Source organism: Sycon ciliatum, chromosome 2, assembly GCF_964019385.1.
Source record: "Sycon ciliatum chromosome 2, ocSycCili1.1, whole genome shotgun sequence".
Taxonomy (NCBI): Eukaryota; Metazoa; Porifera; class Calcarea; order Leucosolenida; family Sycettidae; genus Sycon; species Sycon ciliatum.
The window spans coordinates 6,898,737-6,919,509 of NC_088644.1; the positions used below are offsets into that span (position 1 = coordinate 6,898,737).

A 20,773-nucleotide genomic window follows, 5' to 3' on the forward strand; every position below is an offset into this window, starting at 1 on the left:
TGAAACTACTTGATCCTTTTGCACAAGACCTTCTGTTTCTTGAGTTTTCTACCATCTCCCATGGGCTGTGAATCGAGTAAAATGTTACGTTGCCGTCGGAACCGAGCTGAGAATGCTTCCAGGCCTCGGCACTATTCGCGTTGCGAGTACAAACGGACCACGGCTGCGGAAATCGTCGGGAGAAGTCCCCACTGAGCGGTCACTGACCGCGTTTTCATGTGCCCGCGTAGGTAAATCCTGGCCCAGCTCGCGCCTAATATGGACACACTGTCACTGGGGAATAAAGCGGTGGATTAGAGTGCTTGCCCATTGTTGTCTGTACAAGTACATGACTTGTAGTTGTGATCTCTGAGGGATTGAGGTTGAAGCGTCTGCGGGATTAGGCAATAACTTTACTACTGTTACGACATGCAATCTTGCGACATGCAATGTAAGGCCTTGCACGAATAGAGGATAGAGGAAGAGTTCTATATCATCAATAGAGGACTTTCCAATGAGTCATACCGTGCGGCCTATGAGGATTCGGGCCAAAGATCATCGAGTTCACCACCGATCACCGGACTTGAAACGGAGCTTGGGTGGCAAAAAAAGAAGACTGCACTGGAAGGAAACAGTGTTTTTCGAAAGAAGTTCCATTTTGCATACTGTAGTTTGAGAATACCAAAGGGCTGCTCGCGATCGGATGTTCCCACACCTGGATCGTCTTTGAGTTGTTATCGTTTTCCCTACGATGGAGAACGACGAAACCAGTGGATGACGGACACACGACTCGAGAACTTCGCTCCTTATGCAAATACTTCGAAGTACACGAATATTGTTCCATCACTTCGTTGGCGAAGAGAAAAGTCATGATCATCCCCTGTCACCCCAGTACGTATCGAACTAACTAACCAACTTGTTCAGCTCATTTGTGGCAGCACCAGTAAAGGCGGAAACACAAAGATGATTCCGAACACTATCAACTTACTTAGTTTGTTGGGGTGCAAGGTATAGCTGGAGTTTGATGATTGATAGTGCTGATGCTGATGGTAATGACTAATGTACCCAGCTCTATGCACGTGCCTCTACATGACTGGTGGTGCTAGCTATTCTATTTCTAGTACTGGCCCTGGGTGCAACTCATCATCTCTTCCATGCCAGTGTGTATGCCTCATGTTCTGCACAACGTGCATTTCCTTTGTCATGGATAAATACTCTGATCGACCTACTTGCGCAATCTTCTTCTGCCTCCCACTTGGTTGCTGCGCTGTGCAGTTCTTCATCTGCTGCGGCACATACTAGTATACCTCATCTTCTGTCTTTCTGGTCGGTACATGTATTCAGCTTCTTGATCTTCTTGTGGTGAGGATCATCTTGATCTTACTTCTTGTGTAACTCTTGCAAAGGCAGTAAATTACAAATGGAGGACACTCTACCGGTAATCAGCAACTGCTTATGGAGAATGCCAGGTCGAGGGACGACCAGGAAAAAAACAATTGCTGTATTGGATATGCATTCATCAGCGTGTTTTAAGATCAGGACAACTAAGTTCGCCACTACACCAACTTTTTGGCTACATAGGAGCAATGATGATGATAGCCGTGTTTGACTTGTCAGCTTTCGTGCTACCAGCCACTGCATGTCAACATTGTCATACTCGTACTGATAAGGAAGAAAAACCCACACACGCACGCACACACACACACACACATGGATACACTGACAGGCATGCAAAGCAAGAGAGACAGAGAGAGAGAGTCAGGCAGCGAAAGAGAAGTGAGACTACTTGTAGGTTATGGGCACGGTGCTCCAATTATATTTCTGCCCGGCTGAAGTAAAATCCATGTACACTATTTTCGTGTAGTGTTCATTGACGGTGCCAGCCACTGGTGAGTGACCCAGTGGTGTAGGTGTTGACATTCAGCACACATCACATTTCAGTCTCCAACGTAAATTCAGTCAAAACCACACTGCACTGCAGCAACATGGGAACATGCTTCTCCCAGGCCCACCATGCAAGTGCAGTGTGCGCCAAGAACAATTCCATGTAATTCAGCAGCTACCCAAGGATGGACAGGTTCGGCAAAAACACTCCGCGAGTGCCTGACGTTTGCAAACGTATTTTGTTGACAGTTGTTGTTTCTTCCTTCGATTGGGCAAGACACGATAATGTGCCAACCCAGCCAGCAATGAGACACATGCATTTGTATCCATCAGGGCTATTGTAAGACTTTAGAGAGTCCTTTGCATATGTGCTGGGGACATTCACTAAATATTTAGAGAGGCCTGGATACCCAACGCAGGGGGATTGGCTGAAAGGTCTTCGTCCATAGGTAAATATGGATCAATGTACTGGGCCCACGGATTCTGTCAATCTTCTCGCGGCAACGCCTCTTCAAGGCTGGAATAAACAGTAGAGTAACTGCGGCTAGTAATCCTCGCGACTTACCGAAACTATTCACCATATCAAAGAAAAGCAAAAGTGCTTCACCACTGCGACGCCTGCAACATCATTTTCAACTCGTACACCGAACAACACATTTGATTCTCTTTTTGCCACCCAAGCACATTTTACCGTAGGACACGGACTTGTCTTATGGGTGATCTTTGGGTGGACACCGGGAAGGCGCCAAAAAGGTGATGTAATGGAAAGTCCTCTATAGGTGTGCGCAGGTTTATCAGTTCCTGGGGCGATTCGGTGAGACCTGTACCATCACCCTAACCCCTGGGCCAGAAAGAATGCTCCTAGCAATTATCTGTGCGAGCGCGTGTTACTTGCTGAATGTAAGTAGTTTAGTTCTCGCCTGTTTCAGTTGCAGTTTCGGGCCTTTGTGTCTAAGCCATTACTATAGATAGAGATCATCCGCAAGCAACAATCACGGTTGCCACTATAGTTAATGGCATTGGGAGCCTAACAGCACGCCGTACAGCTGACGAGCAGCAGCAAACGAATCGAATTAGCCAGTGACAGGAGGAAGACTGTGCCTGGTGAGCTGGCGGTGGAGCAGAACAATTGGGCTGGTCTCACGATGTCATCACCGTGGCCGTTCTTCTTGTTGGTGACCAGTCCTATAACATACCAGTAGTGTGATTGGTCGGGCGAGCTACGATTTTAGTACAGTACAACCTGTTAAGGCGACCACTCGGATAAGGCGACCACTCGGATAAGGCGACCACCTGTCCTAGAAGACCACTGAAACCAGGACCCAATGGATGTTATTTCCAGTCAAATGACCCTGGATACGGAGACCACCTGGTAACAGAGACCACATTTTGAATGTCCCTTGAGCGGTGGTCGTCTTAGACAGGTTTCACTGTATTTCTACTGGAGCAGCACCTGAGACAACTCTGCAGACCGTCCTTAACCATTCATCAGTTGTGTGCAGCTGGTTGCGTGGGTGAATAAATTCCTGAGCTCTCGCCTTCCCACTTTGTATCCATCACAGGCATCAATAATGGCATCATGCGCGCTCCATGACCTAACAGACACACACCGTTTCAGTTTTACTTTCAGTTCAACTAGTACACACACAGACACGAATTGCGGTCACAGATACTCGCCATGTTGGTGCGTTCTGCCATTCGCCTGATACTAGACTCATGATGGCTAGCGTATGCATCTACATACACTTCGACTTGGTGATATGCACAGGAAAGGGGAAATCGACACGGATATCAAGCCGCTCATCATCCGCCGTGCAACGGTCGCCGAGATATGTTTGACATGCAGCTTGTCGACAAACCTAAGGCTAAGCATGCATCGTGTCAAGAACACATTAGTAACGTACCCTTTGATCCTGTCAATGTGACGGCCAGCATACTGTTGCATAATCAACAGTCCAAAGATTGCCAAATCAAATGGACTCTCGATGTGGTTCCAGCAGCTTTCTGAAGAATTGGTAACGTGATACCTGCGATCCAGGGAGCTGTATAAAAAAGGGGTTATAACGACTCTCTAGTGCGATCATACTGGCAATGCTGATGCTACAATGCAGGTGCAACCTATTGGCATAATTATTATAACCGGCGTGTGCATTCACAGAAGCTTTGCGTTCTACCGTCAGTCAGTCTGTGTTTTTCCTTATGGTGAACTACTCCCCCCCCCCCCCGCGAGTTGCCATTGCATACACTACAGCCAGTTAGCTAGCAGGCCAGTCAAGTCAGTTCTGCAGTCACCGCACGCCGTCGACCGGCTTCGCTGACGTTCCACGGTATTGGGTATGGGTATTGGGTACGCGGGTTGTGTGCTCTAAATGCCCTAATCGTCTTGCTGTCTGTGTTGTCCTGCTTGGTCGGCCAAAAGCAACCGTGATTGGCTGTAGGTTGGCATGGTAGGCTGGCGTAGAAGTAGGACGGGTGCTATCCTATGGCCTACCAACTACTTGCTGACACGCCAGGGTATGTTCTAATACAGTTTATGTTTGCTTGTATGCACTGTACTTTGTAGTGCTGTTGCTAATGATGGTGTGTGTAGTGCTTGCATCCCCGGTGTGAGGTAGCTGGGCGAGCTATAGCAGGGTAGACCGTGAGGCCATCAATCTACTATGTAGCAGCGGCCTCTCCCGTTAGCCGCTCACGTTTGAGAGCTGAGCGGGCGAAGCGAGCACCTTTGTGCCGCATACCAACCAGATCAACATCTTCACGTACAATTATTGAGGTAGCGTGCACTCAGCGCACTGTTAGTGCATGGTTGGTCCTACTAGCTACCAATGGTCCTGATCTAGGTGGCTATCTTTTGGATGCTGTGGCTGCTGCTAGTAGGAGGCGATGCCAAGCAATCGGAGTTCCAACCCCAAACTCTACTGAGTTGCAGTCCAGTTGCAGTACGAGCTGAACTTTGTGAACTGGTTTCGCTTCGACAGACCCTTTGCAGACTTGCAGACTGGAGGCGGACGGGGCGTCATTGCAGACGCTTGTGTGGGTGACGGTTGACTTCTGGGCAGTTGGGTACATGTGGAGAGCTAGCTGCCATGAGGAGGGATAGCCTGCTGGCTGTTGTCCAACTGACGATTGGCCTTGCGCACATTGTCAACTCGCAAACTGCACCTCCAGGTAAGTGCTGGCCAGATGTCTCTATCTGTCTCTGTCTGTCTCTCCCTGTCTCTCTGTGTCTCTGCCTCTGTCTCTCTGTGTCTATGTGTCTCTGTGTCTCTGTGTCTCTTCCTTCTTCTTCTCTCTCTCTCTCTCTCTCTCTCTCTCTCTCTCTCTCTCTCTCTCTCTCTCTCTCTCTCTCTCTCTCTCTCTCTCTCTCTCTCTCTCTCTCTCTCTCTCCAAATATGTGTATGTCACTCTCGTTTGTATTGTGTATATGTGTGTCACCCTCTACATGTCTCTCTCTCTATCTCTCTCCATCTCTCTATCTATCTTTTCTCTCCATTTCTTTCTCTCTCTATTTGTCTATATCTCTCTTTCTCGCACGCACGCACACGCATGCACACATGCATACGCACACAAGTAAAACAAAGTACAGCTGTATCAGCATTACACTATGCAGTTGGTCTCTGTAGGTTGGCCTGGATTGACTTCGGTGACACACACTAAACTAAAACCGAAAGTAACATGTACATGCACTAGTTCCCATGTTCACGGGAGGACAGGACCTGTATCAACAAGCTGCTTACGCTCTGACTCTGGTTGACCTCTTCAACTCTCAAGTGGCGCTTTTCATGCACCTGGCTCTTGACAACATCGTTCTAATTTTGGCGTTGCTCGCAGTTATTTCAACCCATGGCGCAGACCTGATGGGTAGGAAACGCACGACGCGATGCCTTTCAGTTTCATCCAGCAGTATGAGCTCGTTGTAAATTCCCGGTGAAGGTCATGAGCGATGTTTACACAAGTGTTCGGAGAGCTTTGGACATTGTCAGCGTGCGTATCCTGGTTGATAAGAGCTCTATCTCGTCGTACTGCCGATCTTGGTGCGGGGCGGCGCGATCCTATGACGTTTGTAACTGCTTGTCGGGCATTTTGTACATGGATGTCCTCTCCTCCGTCAGCCTCAGGATTGTCTAGAATGTACAAGACACAGTACAGTAGCAGATATGAAGTTTGATGTCTGGGTGATATCCTTAGTGGCGACTCTCCCTTTCCTTCAGTGATCAGGGCCGCTTAGGTACTGGCGCGGGCAACGAAGGTGGAATGCAGTGCCACTACTACTTCTACTAGTGGTCAATCTATGGACTGAGTCAGGCTTGGTAACCGTAGATAAGCTCGATAAGGTCGCATGTCGTTTGTTCGTCCGCAGACATGGTAGAACGGTGTCAATACGTCGTGGCCTCGCTTTTCTCTAAGACTGTTGCAAGCCGCTGGGAGTGATGACTGTCATAATGTTCAATGCCATCTCTGCACTCTAGCGTTGCGTTCATGATAGTACCATCGAATAGAGTAAAGCCTACTAAAGGCATTCTAATAACCAAAGTCGAGAGTTGCGTGGCGGTGGCGGTGGACATCGAGAGTTGTGTGGTGGTGGCGGTGGACATTGAGAGTTGTGTGGTGGTGGCGGTGGACATTCATTGAAAGATACATGTACAGTAAAAACTGTAAGCGCATCACAATTCACATTCGCCCGCCTTTCAAGTCTACCCTGCTAAGAGACTAAGAGGGCCATTTTTGCCGCGAAAGAGCCTCAGCGAAAACAGATTGTCAAGTTGTCATCGACGTACGTGCTTCCTTGCTTCATATCAAGTCATGAGGGAGCCTCAGTTTAGGGAAAGTTTGGCATGGATATAAAATTTTAAGCCGACCTATCCAAGTAATCACTGCAGACAGTACAGTCGACATGTGCATCATGTATAGAACAGTGTATACATGTTAATACTGTATAAATTGCACAATTCTGCTCAATGAAATCCGATCCCGTGAGCCTGGTTTGCGTGCTGGGCTAGTTTTCATCCCAGTGTTCGCAGGTCTAGGACTGCACAGCGCCCGGCGTGGAATCGACCCGCCGGATTGGATTTCATTGAGCAGCTCTTGGCACTAATATAAACAAACCGAATGAAGAGGCAATCCTAAACGTAACCATGTGATCTGTTTTCTCGCGACACATACACACCTGCTCAGCCATGATGTTCACCTTTGCCCGGCCTACACCAGTACACGTGCGCTATGCAGTGATGAGTAGTTGAGGTGAATAAGGAGCTGGGAGAATTGTTCAAAACGTCTCGCTGATAATATTACCAATATCTAGTATAACGTACACGATGGATAGAATGTGGAAGGCCAGGTTCTTCTGAGTGCAACGCAGAAGATGTTCTAGATGGCCCATTGATCTCAAGAGTTCGACTTAGTATTACTACAGAGCGGTAACACACGCACTATCCTGGGGACAGCATGAAAGCGCAGCGTCTTCGACAGCAGCCTAGCCCGTTGCCATGTTATACAGTGCATAGCCCATGTCACCACAAGGCACTAGCAGTCTAGCACTACATGTAGTCCGTGTGGATTAAGGTGCATATCCTTTGGCTTTGGCAATTGCAAGCAAGAACTTGACATGCTACAACATGAATATGCTTCGGTGTGTACCTGTAGCGAAGAGAATGGAGGTATCTAAATCGAATCACCTCTGTCCAGACTGACAACATAGCTCGACTACACCACACTGCATCACCCAATGCGCGTTCTGCTTTTATCGGCATACTCGTACCATAAAAACTCTGGACATGTAGGTGTGATTTGTTGAGGGAACGGAAATAGTGTCTTCGACTCAAATCACTATTAAGTATAACACTGTCTCACGTCAGAGGTTACACTAAGGAAGTAGCACAGATTGAGAATGCGTGTTTTCCTGCTGGGAAAGTTAATTTTTGTTCTTCCACTACACTTCGCGAGCCTAGCGGTACCCACATCCGTATACTAGTGCTGGAATTCTTCTGATCACTCCTGAACGCTGCCAGTTGCAATAAGGCAACCCTTTTCAAAACACAATCGAGATTCTATTATGTTGCCATGATCATCAGTAACACTTTCTACTATGCACAAGTAACGTGGTGATAACATCACGACGAAAGTCCAGTCTTGTACGTGCTCAAGTGTTGGCATTCGGGCGCGGACAAACGGGTATTCGACGTGACAAGATAGGGTACTGCCACTACTGGTCGATTAAAATTCCAGTTTCCACGCCGTTTTAGCAACGTGATTGGCTCGGCAAGCATCGGCTTTGTCTCGCGGGTGTTGCACCATCCTCTTTCTATCGTGTTAGAATCTGGCCCGGGCGGAAACCGCGGCACTGCGACCATGTTGTGTACTATCCTGTTCAGAGCCGTTTGTCATCATGATGGTAGTAGCCAGGGCAGAATGGATGGGGACCACGTTTCCCCTGGTGTTGTGGGCGATATCATGGGCACGATTCTGATCTGAAACGAAATACAGTGCCTGGTGTCCCCACGACTTCATCCTTGAGTTTCTACATTGTATGTATCAGAGACCGTATACCCCCACCTTGACTTCAGTAGGGTGTTTTTATAGTTTACCAAGACAAGAGGCTTGATATGTGTGCAGAATCACCAGCTATTGCCATGTACGAGTACACCATATTGATGGTACCAAACGTTGGTTAAGTTCTCCGATCTGAACCAGTGGAAGCATTGGGTTACTGGCTATAGATTTTATTATTATTATTATTATATATTGGAGGATTTCCCAAACACATACCGGTAGTCTAAATTGAAGGGAGTTCCATTATAATGGGAGGCTGTAGGGTTGAGATAGCAGACAGTGGATGGCTAATGAACAGCCTAGCTAGAAAAATATATAATATAGGCTGAATGTTCCAGAATGGTCCTGTACTCAATAATACCTGTAGCCTCGGGGTATGCCCTGATCTACATGTCATGTTCATAAGACTCCGTGTGCCTGCAAACCTGAGAAAGCATGCACGATTCCCATCTTATCAGATTGCACGAAACCAAAATTGCCAGGTCCCTGAGGATAGAACGACTGTCGAAACTAACTTAAAAAAGGTCTTTACTCAATTTCCCATGCGAAACTGGCGAGACTTCGTATACATGTGCATGTACGTGGTACTTTGCTTGTCTATAATCTGCTTGTCCGAACCAGATAGGGCATCGTATATCATTGATGGGAATTTTCAGCGGCAACCACCACCACCTCAGTGGCAGAAGCGAGGGTGAACGGTACTTTTCCTTGGGTCGATTGTTAGTTTTTAAAAGGAAGACAATGTGCCCATATCATAATAGCAGGGACGACAGATCGGTGGCGATATGAGCTGTCCACAAAGGTCCAAAGGACGAAACAGTTCTGTCCGCAGATTGAGATATGAGCTGATTAGTTGAAGATACTTGTACCAGCAGTGATATGGAGTGTGTGATCGCCGTTCTATGATTATTTTGTGTGTGTGTGTGTGCGTGTGTGTGTGTGTGTGTGTGTGTGTGTGTGTGTGTGTGTGTGTGTGTGTGTGTGTGTATGTGCGTGTGTGTATGTGTGCTTGTGATCATTTGCAGCGCAAACAGGCATAGCTGCCGTTTGCACCGACCCCGGCATCCCGGACTATGGCTATCGTCACGGCAGCGCCGAAATGGCCGGCGCGGTGATCAGCTTCGGCTGCGACAATGGCTTTGAGCTGCACGGGGCCACCGTGCGCCGGTGCACCTACAACGCTGAGCTAGGTCGATCCGGATGGTCGGGTGTTCAGCCGATTTGTGAACGTACGTTTTCCTTGCCTTCGTAGGGTTCGTCTTTGAAATAGAGGAAGAAGCTTCTGTCATCATAATGACGGCCACTATCGCTGTCTGAACAAACGTGTATTCGGGCCCTAGGCCCTGAGGCATGCTTTGACACGTCAATTTTGGAGAACAAAACTTTCAGAACAGTAGATCTACACTGTACAGTTCAAACTTCAAAGTACTTCTCAGAGAAGGACATGTAAATGGTTCCACCAGTTAGTGCTATTTTGTCTTGCATTCCAGGACAAGATTGAGAAAGGCCGGAAGCAGAGTGAGACAGTGGTGATATTACCAGCTTCTGATGAGTGCTTCGGCACAAGCTTTGTCAAATGAAGCCTGATTGTAGGCCTACTGGATTCCTCATCATTCCGACGTTGTGATGAAAAAGGGATAATGCCTTAGTGTATGATAAGCAATAGTTAGTTCAAACCTTTCCTCCAACTCTTCTTTTTTTTATCGTCCCGGTGTAGATGTGCGGTGTCCTGTATTCCAGCCATTGCGCAACGGCAACGTGGAAGCCACGCGGAGGACGTTCAAGTCAGTCGTGCGATTTTCCTGCGATAAAGGTTATGAACTGAGCGACCCCGGCGCAGAAAGCGTTACTTGCACGTGGAATGGACTATGGAGCAAAACTATTCCTACCTGTGAACGTAAGCTGCAGTGTACTACATTGTAGTACAACGACTATGTACAAGTCATGTGTGATTCTGAAGAATGTCGAGTGAAGGACCGGGCAATCATCATGGACTGTAGTAGTTTTGGGCCCAATATTGTTTTGAGTTTTTTTTATGAACTACAAATCATAGCGGCTTACAAATGCTATCTTTGAGGTTTACACTGGGGTATGCTTGTAAACTTGTGAGGAGAGGGAGAAGTATTTTCGCATGCAGTTTGCTGCACTTGAAAGGACAGCGGCGAGAGAGGGAGGGAGGGAGGGACGCTGGGAAGGAGGAAGAGAAGAAGTGGGAGATGGCTGTCACCTGTACATGTACGGCTTACAATCCTGATCACTCTCACTACTACTACTAGTCTAGCTAGGGTCCATCTGCACCCGGCCATACTTCAATGTAGAAACTGCATGTCAGTAATTATCATGGTCAGTGATGAGGACTCGGATTGTAGTACGAGTTGCTTTTGCAGCAAATGGCTGGGTTATAGCCTAACTTGGCAACATAGCATGGCGCTGTGCCCTCTTCATTTTTTGGCTTACCAGTTTCAAAATCGGCAGAGCCCCTTGTACAGTGGTGGACATACAAGTACCAATTGTTTAAGTTAACCCTGCACAAAGCTTGTATTGCATGCATGCATGCATGTAGGACACTGAAGAGACACAGTCCGTGCTCAGTGGTGCAATCAGGCTACAGTTGCATGGGTGAAAATGGAAATAGGCCTAGATCATGCCAGGCACATTACAATGGTAAATACACCATGTGTAGAGCATTGCAGGTTTACACAGACACCATTATGTACCGTATACTCTCCCATGATTATAAGCACAGGTATATTACTGCGGGCGCAGTCTCTAATACCAGCGCGTTGTGCGCACCTTTTGAAACATTACCAGCAGAGTCTCCCGGAATGTCAGCACAATCTTGCTGGAATTCAGTGTTGCATGCATGATATCTAGCATGGATTTTTCTTCCCCTGTAGAGTTATTGGTTAAATACAAGCACAGTCTCCATTACAAACACAGTACCCAGTATAAGCATGGGGTAGAGGGGCGTTGAAAGTGTATAAGCGCAGCGCTTATAATAGAGACTACACATATGCATATGTAGGAGTTGCATTATTTGATATACTACACACAGACTAACCCAGCCCCTTCCCCCTTCAATATCAAGCTGGCTACTGTTACCCTGAAAGGGATGTGAGCTCCAATTTAACGATCCATCTGACCGTGCTGAGCTCAATTTTAGGCAGAAATCGCTAACGGGATAACCTTACCCGCCACTTCCATTCTGTTTGCCCTGTCCATCATGGTGTGTGCAGCTATTTCATGTGGGGAGCCAGAATCACCGCTGCCTCGTGAGCTTGAGCGCGTTGGAGACAGCTTCACCCATTCTTCAACCGTAAAGTATCGATGCGCAAGTCGGCAGCAGAGCATCGAGGGTGACAGCAAAAGAACTTGCCAGGAAACTGGAGAATGGACGGGCTCCACGCCTCGCTGTAAAAGTAAGAAGAAGACCATGTGGGCGTTCCAGGGTTAAATGCATCTAGTGGAAAGGGGAGGACCCAAAGCGGATTACAAGGTGACATGACGACAGTGGATTTTTGCTTCCTGTTAATTGTTGAATGGCAGAATCGGTGTAACCACAGCGCTGCTCAATGAAATATGACTGCGTGCATGAGTCAATACAACGCCGGGCACTATGCAGCTCTAGACCTGCGCGGACTGGGATGTGAACTAGTCCAGGGTGCAAACTTGACTCGCGCATTCGGATTTTATTGAGCAGCACTGTCCTGGTTTCTGGGCGTGCTATAAACTAGTCAGCCTATACTCCCATCGCCATGTAGAGGTGATTGAGCCGTGTGCCTGACTTCCCATGGTGACGTATAGCGTGTGATCCGTGTGCTTTGTATCACCACAGGCATTGGCATTGAGTGTGTCAAGCCCAGGAGCATCGCCGATGGCAGCTGGGAGGTGTCCAGGAACCCGGTGGCAAACTACACCATGATTACCTACTACTGCGACGATGGGTTCACACTGCGTGGACAGTCGAAGCGCGTCTGCTACTCCAATGCAACTTGGTCTGGGGACCCTCCAGTGTGTATCGGTAGGTCATTCAAATGATGTTTGTTGATGTTGATAGCCTTGGTTTTTATGTGAGTCGAAGCAGTCTGTTCATTATACTCGGATAAGAAGAAAGACAAATTGGTACTTCGAAGTATCATTTAAGACGAACAGTCTACCTACATGTACATGTATGTAATTAGACCATGTACAGTCAGATAGTGCAACAACTATGCACACAACTGACAGGGTAGTGAAGCGTTAAAATTAATGATGCGTCTCCAACTGTAGTTTCTAGTTGCAGTAATTACTTCGAAGTAGTACCATTTTGCTTCCTCTTTTAATCTACTGTAAATATACAAAATTTCGGCGCTGCAAAATTTCGGCACTTCACGATTTTTGACATTTCGGCGGCGATCTATTTTCGGCGTGGGGTAGAGGGCATGGTATAGTGCGACAGATGCTGTGAAAAAATTCATCGGCGTTTTAATTTAGGCGTTTTGGGTCGGTGCCGAATATAGCCGAAATTAAATAGCTGCCGAAATGTTTGTATATTTACAGTATACATGTAATTAATATTTGCTCGCCAGCCAACTTCAAATTTGTAGAATCTGTTCATACAAGTTAATTCGCTGGTGAAACACCCCCCCCCCCCCTATGATGTGCATGGCGAAGAACAGAACTGGTTGTCATGTTGAATCACTCGGCGGATAACGCCCTTTGGTTGGACATGAGGAAAGTGTGGTTGTTTGTGATTTGTCGCTATCCGTAATGTTGAACGTATGCAGTCAAAATGGTTACTAGGCCTGAACAAATTCACGGTTCACAGAGACTTGGTAAGGCCGAGTTTTCCGCATCCGTAGGGACGCCACCACCCTCAAGGATCAAGGCGCAAGGTTACTAGGTCTAAAGATGGTGTCGCTATTCGCAACGGGTTGTTATACCTCAAGTAGATATGCCCGATGTTGCCACTTGCATGGTGGACTGCACAGTCAACTTCGCTTATAACGACATTCGGCGGGGCATCAAAAAGGTGTCCTTATTCGCGAAGTGTCGTTATACCCGAAGTCTCATTATATGTATTACAGTGTGGGATGGGACTTTGCTCTGGGCATGGAAATTCTGTCGTTATTCGCGAATTGTCGTTATATCCGCAGTCGTTATTAGCGAAGTTGACTGTACATGTACTCTGAAATTCGATAGCACATGATTGTCTCATCTTGGCAGCCTAACTAACACTGGCACTACCTCTGTCCGTTTGTGTCTTTTGCTCATGCAACATCCTTCGACATCCTCCGAGACAGACTTGACAGATGTCGGCACTGGCACTGCTACAAACTCTTCTGCGGCCGGCAACCCGGTGACCACTGAGTACGTCACCGCCAAGCAAGCTAGCCCCGGCCTGTTTCAGCGCATTCCAATCCTGGTCGGAATCATCGCGTCCATTGTGGTACTGATGATTGTCGCACTCTTAGTTGCCATGTACATTGCCAGGAAACGGAAATCTGACCGTGCTGGAGAGAAAGTGAGTTGACTATGAATGCCTCAATGCAGTAATGTTTGCAACCACACAATGTGCCTTGATGGGGTCTGACTCTAAAGGCAGGGTTGTTACCTTTTGTGCGAGGTGATGTGAACGTGACCTGTGTTACAAGCTGAAGAGGGTACTAGTATGTAAACAAGAGTTGTGTTTTCAGGGCGTCACAGGGCAGCGGGGAGTGGTGGTACGGCCGGGGTGGGGGTATCCCCCTGGAAAAAATTCGGATTTTCGGACAACACGGCACGTTTTAGCGCTCCTTTATTGCCTTTCAAGTTGGGTGAATTGGGCAGACCATCCTGGACGAAAAGTGGTACGACCATGGTTGTACTAACCGTAACGTGCGTGACACCCCTGGCTTTTTGCACCTCTTCACAGAGCCCCTCCACATTGCCATGCTGGAGACGGCGGTGTATCCAGCATGTCGCTAGCGGACTGGTTCACTTGTCTATCACCGTACAATGGTGGATATTATCATTCTGTGCATCCCAGTGTCCAACCAACAATATGGTACTCCTCTTCTCACCATGCTTGTTCATGTTCTCTTCCTGTGCCTGTGTGCACGTTGCACTTGATTTCAGGGGGCAGAGAAGCCTGCCATCTATGCAAACTCTGCACTGTTTTCTCCCACACGGGAGGAGAAGGTGGATCCAGGCAAGCGCATGTCCATCACATCTAGCAAAGCAGTGTTAGTCAAGAATACGAATGCGATGGATGACATCTCTGAAGGTGGGTGTTCATACCACTGTAGAAGCATCCGCTACTGTAGACTAGTAGATGAAACAGGACATGTTTTTTTTTTGAAGTTTTATTTTACATCGCAAACCAAACGGGCATTGATGCCCAATATTATGATGGCGATAGAATAAAAAGTGTGGCTCGATAAAGCTGCACTTGAGAAAATGAGAAAACAGTCAATAGGAAGTATACATTGCTTCTTGTTTAAGACTCTGGCTTGTTTTACAATACCACTCCATGGCAAAGAGTCAGGATCACATCATAGTCACCAGCATGATAATGACATGTATAATGTATAATGTATGTGTAGCCTTAGGCACCTGTAGTTTTGCTACACTACTATGCATTGTACGGGAGAAGGATCACAGCCAGAGCAACACTGTGTCTGACGGAATGGCTGAACCACTGGTATTGCCGTGCTCTTGTATCCGTTGTGTGCTCCTTGTCCGGCACAGAGAGCAGCCAGATGTCATCAGTAACACCGCCGCTGCCACCGCCTCCACAGCCCAGCGAATTACTCGACGAGAGCGCCATTGTCGCATCTCTCACCCCGCTTTCCCAGGGCGGGGAAAGCTCACCTGCCAATGGCAATGGTCACAGCAAAAGAATGAGCACAGGATCACTGGGAGCCCTGGCCGCCGAAATCAACCTGCGACACAAACCCAACCAGGATCATCGGAGAAGCGAGCCTCTCCCAGTCCTGCCCAAACCGTCGCGTCCACCTCATCCTCCGTCCAAGCAAAACAGGCCGGCATTGCTGGTATCCGAGAGGATCGAGGAGAGTGAAGACGGTGACGTTGGGTTTTACGATGATACTCTTGCAGCGGCGGCCTGCACAACTGTTCCACCTCACCGCGGCACCATGTCTAAGAGGCCAGCTGCCCCGCTGCCGAAGCCTGTGACCAAGAATCCCTCGCTGAACCCGCTAGAGAAGCTCTTCCAGAAGAACCAGGACCACGGCGAGGAGGACAATGCCGTGGTGGCGCGGAGCACTGCCATCATGCCGGCAAGCAATGACATCATAGGCTGCTACAGTGGGATTGACGGCGACGAGGAGAACGAAGAGCACTTGTACGAGCCAGCCCCGTGTGGCTGGGGCAACCGCTTGAGCTTGTCCTACGACGACGTCGACAGTGAGGAGGAAGGGCAGCCGGGTGCTGCTGCCAGTACGCTGGGCCGAGGCAACACATTCTCCAAGTGGAGTGATTTGCACTCGGACATGGCTGCCATCCAGGGCCACCTGGACTCCAAGAGCAACACGTTGACGTCCCAGATACAGGGTGTGCCCATGGAGGAGTACGACTCGCCTGCAGATGCCATCAATAGAGACGGGCGGTCCATGCAGAGGACGATGCGGCGAACACCCGTCGGGGCAAAGACAATGCTGCAACCACCACCACCTCCAATACCACCTGGCGGAATCCGCCCACTGTCCACCATTGCCCAAGCCCGTTCCACCATACACACCAGCAATTCATCGTCATCACTGCAAAGTAATGACTACCACTTGCCCATCGACGCAACAAACCCAATCAGCTTCACGGCGGTGGCGGCGGTGGCATCACGCTATCACGATCCGTACGACGTGCCGCTTGAGAGCATTGCATTCGAGGAGAGCATCGAAAGAGACTACGCAGTCCCCGTGGATTGTCCGGGCAGTGGAGGAAACTCCCTGCACTCGTCACAGAAGCGGATAAACATGATTAGCACAAAGGCCAGTTGACCGGTCCCGACGAGAATGCAGCTAACTGCTGTTTCTTCTCCTCTTCAAAAATAGATGGTTCCTGAACAGTAACGTTAGCTTGAGAACAGATCTGGACTATACAGGGTCTGTACAACACATGTCAACTCTGGACTATACAGGGTCTGTACAACACATGTCAACTGTGGACTATACAGGGTCTGTACAACACATGTCAACTTTGTTGGACTATTATTATGTTTATGATAAAAGTAGGAAATCCTCTTTTACCTTGAAGAACTTCATTTCAAAATTGCAACAACCTTATTGCTTGCTACAGTAAATCACTCGACAGTAATTGTTAAGTTAGTTTTGTAGCGCAAAGCCTTATGAATAGCTAGATTGCGTATAGAGAATGTACGAAGAATATGAATATTATGAGTATGAAGCAGCAGCCCCCCCCCCCCCATACTAGAAGACGTGCCATGTGCAAAGACTAGAACTGCTAAAGCACACATTGACACCATATCAATTTGTCTAGTAAAGGAAATAGAGCTAACATATCGCAGATATTTGCCACCGTGACTTCCACCTTTCTTTTTCTGTTTCCTTTCTTTCACACAACCTGCCTTGTAGCCAGATTCTTTTGGAATTGCGGCCTTGAATATTGTTCAAAAGCTGGTCAGTTGTTTTTTAATAATACCATGCGCGTGCACACACACACACACACACACACACACACACACACACACACACACACGCACACTTTCCGTACCTCTGGTCTGGTTTCCAAAGTCAGAATTGATCAGCCGATGGACAAGAGTGGTAGAAGCAGGACAGCCTCTTCTGCTGCACGTGTCGGGGAAGAGAGAGAAGAGGACTATGTGAGTGAACATGTGAGTGAGCATGTGTGTGTGTGTGCGTGTGTGTGTGTGTGTGTGTGCGGGCGCGCACGTATGAGAGAGAGAGAGAGAGAGAGAGAGAGACACACACACACACACCCACACACAGATAAAGAAAAAAAGGAGACGTAAAGTGATCAATGTACACAGTAGAGGACACACCAAAGCCGCAATCACAGACCACTGCAGAGACAAGTCTGGAGCGCAGACCACGGGCACCAACGAACACACACACACACTAGTGATGAGATCGGCGTTTGTGAATAGAAAATCACATAAACGTGAACAGGAGTACATCACCAGAGAATAGTGTCAGGCAATGTCCACAGAAGAACAGATGATGGAGAAATGTAAGGACAGTAGCATGTGTCTACAGAAGAAATTCACCTTCAAACAAGACACACCAGCTAGGACTAGTAGGAGCACATTACTGGCATCAGTCTTGGGCGCCTTGGCGCAGTAGGGGTCAATTGAACGGCTACAATACATATCGACAGGCAGTAATGAAAATAATAATAAGGTCACATAAGCTGTCCAGCAGCATGTGAATACCAGATAGAATATTCTAAGAGAAATAGTTGGGTATTCAGAATGATCGCATCTACGATCCAGCACAGGCCTAACGTTCTACTGAAGGACATTAAAAATACACTTGCATCATATTGGAAGTAAGGAAAAGAGGTTGGTGCACTGGGGGTGTCACCTATTACGGACCAGTCCATGTAATAAATAGATGTACCGAATGCTCATCAGGCCTCCAGTGCCCAGTAGCAGCAGGTGGCACGAACAGGAGATCCTGCTGGCAGCATTCCAGGCATCGCTCAACTGTTACTGTGACCGCATTACAAACTCATCACGATGCATGGCATCTAATGATGCGCTGTACACTCACATGCATGATTAGTCAACATGCTGCCAGTACATGTACTGCAAGCAATTGCCAGGATACTCAAGTCAATGCTCAGCTAGGTCTACTACTAGTCACGTCTGCACCTCATTCATGTCTACCCAGTACATGAGTACAGTCGCTTGCAAGCTGCACCATCATCCTGTATACAAACAGTACTCAGTACTTAACGGTCACAGTAGTCACACCATAGTATGATAGTCTATACCGCATCAGCAACCGGGGTAGGGCATACATCATGGGTTACTGGAAAGAGATGGCCGCGCCGTTCCGGAATGTTACAGTAAAAGCGGTAGTCAGTACTGCTGTAACATAACAGGGCGTGTACACGTTGGGATCTGCTGATCAATTCCAGCATCGTACAGTCAACACTCTCACCGGAGCTGAAGTTTCCGTACAGCGAGTCGCCAGGGAACACGCTGATCAAGCCGTCCATACACCTCACCCGTAGCGGACACCATCGCTCACTGCCGTGCTCCTGTGCTCGCTGCACAGCATGTTGCAGCAGTTCACTGCACTCGCCGTGCCGTGCTATCCGCAGCAGTTCCATGGCCTGCGGCGGCCCAACCTTGACCTCGCCGGCAGCTATGCTCGCTGGGATGTCGGACGCACGCAGCCACCGGACGCTCTGGTGCTCGGCATCGTTGACAAGCAGGTCCGGGACTTCGGGCAGCACGGTCAGAAAGAACGGCGTGTCGAATCGCTTCGGGGCGTTACTCGGCGTCAGCCACACAGACCACAGGTGTGTGCTCCACACGTCGGGGACGCAGTCTAGCGCTTGGCACATCGGTAGGAACTTGGACGCGTCTGCGCGCACCACACTCGCCCAATGGGCTCTATCCGATTCACTAAGTTTCACAACGGATGCCATCTCAGCTGGCTGTCCACCTCGGCTATCCAGTAGCCGATGCTTGAAATCAGTGTCAGTTGCAGGTCTGGCTAGCAGGATTCCCGACTCCTCAAACGTCTCTCTCAGGCTGCATATTTTGAACGCCAGCTCGGCTGGCAACCCGAATGGCTGGACATCCTCATCGTATGCTCTACTACGCATAAACGTAGGAGGTGCACGTACTTCGTTACTACATCCTGTGGTCTTGAGCACATCCATAGTGCTCGTCACACTGTCTGTTTTCAGGATCCGCGAGAAGCTGTCGAGCCAGTCGCTTCTCGAATCAGACGCGTCCAAAACCCCACCGGGAAAAACGTGATGGCTTTTGGCGAACGTTGCAGTGTTGCCTCTTTGCAACAACAAAATTGAATAATCACTGCCATTGACATTTTCAGCATTTCGCGCCGCGATCACCAGAGATGATGCCTCTCTCCATCTGCGAGAGGGGAGAGACTTGATCATTATCGACACTCCTAGACGTTCACCCTATTTAACAAATAAGAAATAAATATACTGACATGACAATGGGATGGATGTCTTCTTCTCAACAAATCAGTCTCAAAATCAAACAACAGCAAACAGAAAAAAATGATGATCTCAGATTTTCATGCTGAGGATTTTCAAAAAGGCAAAAAGTCCTCTTCATGCATGCTTGTCTCGTGCTCAAATCAACGACAGATTCAAATCTTGTTCATCAGGCCAGATCCAAGCATCAGGTTATTTTGATGAAAATGGCTCACCTGACGCTTGTCCAATATCTCCAGGAGGTTAGCGACCCTTGATGGATGGACGAAATGATGTCCGTAGTTACGAATGTGATGTTGTTGTTACCTTTAGGTATCTGGAGCTTTGAGCACCGAGGACGGAGACCACTTGGCGGTAAATTTGCGTCGTGATTTTCATTGAATTTTGTGAATTTCAATTGCATTCAATTTGATGTAGATACAACCTGTAGAAATGTATGCAATCCGGTGGAATACTATGCTATCAGGGACATCGTAGCCCAGCAGTGCATATGTTTATAATGAAGTTCTCCCTCTTCTTTTCTGTACCCTTTTGTAGGAATTGGTGTCCTATCGACATCCTCACATTCAAAATCCTCGATTACAGGTGAGGCCATGTAGCAAAGGGCTTCATCTTATGCCAGTATGCACAAGTGTACATACACGCACATACGCACATATGCACCCATGCACACACTCACACACACAAACATACACACACGCACACACTATGATACGCCCAGGCTTCCACACGCCCATGAACATACCGTAAAGTACCGTTGATCCGCCCCCTCTCTAATTCCCGCTCCCTGTCGATTTTCTACCTGTGAAGCGACTTCGGCGTATACAACGAAATACGATGTTGAACCGACGCATGCACTGCTGTACACAAAACATGCCAATCCAGGATGAAAATGTGCACAATCCAGTACATCGAGGCTGATCCTCCACGTTGTTGTACATCGTACTGCACTTGACAGCCTTGATCTAATTCCCGCCCCCTGCCGAAAGCCCAGCTGGGAAGCGACATGGCGTGGGGGTGGGGGAGGGGGGATCAACGGTACTTTACGGTGCTTCAAAGTAGCTGTTGATTTTTGGTTCTTGCACTATACACAACGCATTCGTTGGAACATTGACTGCCATGTGATAATCTAAGCGGATCAAAAGCAGAACAGTGAAAGTATGCCGTGTGGCTGAAGTTCTGCTCAAGGTGCCACTGGCACAAA

At 48.1% G+C, this 20,773-nt stretch overlaps 3 protein-coding genes across 3 annotated transcripts in view; 2 read left to right on the top strand and 1 right to left on the bottom strand.

Moving 5' to 3' along the window:
* Positions 1–4,390: 4,390 nt before the first annotated feature.
* Positions 4,391–17,028, top strand: LOC135808448 (uncharacterized). The gene is made up of 8 exons (XM_065321639.1): positions 4,391–5,031; positions 9,438–9,641; positions 10,130–10,309; positions 11,649–11,831; positions 12,248–12,433; positions 13,695–13,915; positions 14,509–14,656; positions 15,121–17,028. Exons 1-8 carry the CDS (start codon positions 4,950–4,952, stop codon positions 16,386–16,388), a joined length of 2,472 nt encoding a protein of 823 aa, XP_065177711.1. The 5' UTR covers positions 4,391–4,949; the 3' UTR covers positions 16,389–17,028.
* A 104-nt stretch (positions 17,029–17,132) lies between these two features.
* On the bottom strand, positions 17,133–19,631 carry LOC135808451 (acyl-coenzyme A diphosphatase NUDT19-like). Its single transcript, XM_065321642.1, has one exon. The coding sequence runs from the start codon at positions 19,504–19,506 to the stop codon at positions 18,358–18,360; it is 1,149 nt and encodes a 382-aa protein (XP_065177714.1). The 5' UTR covers positions 19,507–19,631; the 3' UTR covers positions 17,133–18,357.
* Positions 19,632–19,719: 88 nt separating this feature from the next.
* The window catches only part of LOC135808449 (PCI domain-containing protein 2-like), a 22,467-nt gene continuing 21,413 nt past the window's right edge, over positions 19,720–20,773 (top strand). Inside the window, exons 1-3 of the mRNA XM_065321640.1 lie at positions 19,720–19,811; positions 19,882–19,923; positions 20,107–20,154. Coding sequence (XP_065177712.1) covers positions 19,770–19,811; positions 19,882–19,923; positions 20,107–20,154 — 132 coding nt within the window. The 5' untranslated portion in view covers positions 19,720–19,769. The remainder of the gene's footprint in view (positions 19,812–19,881; positions 19,924–20,106; positions 20,155–20,773) is intronic.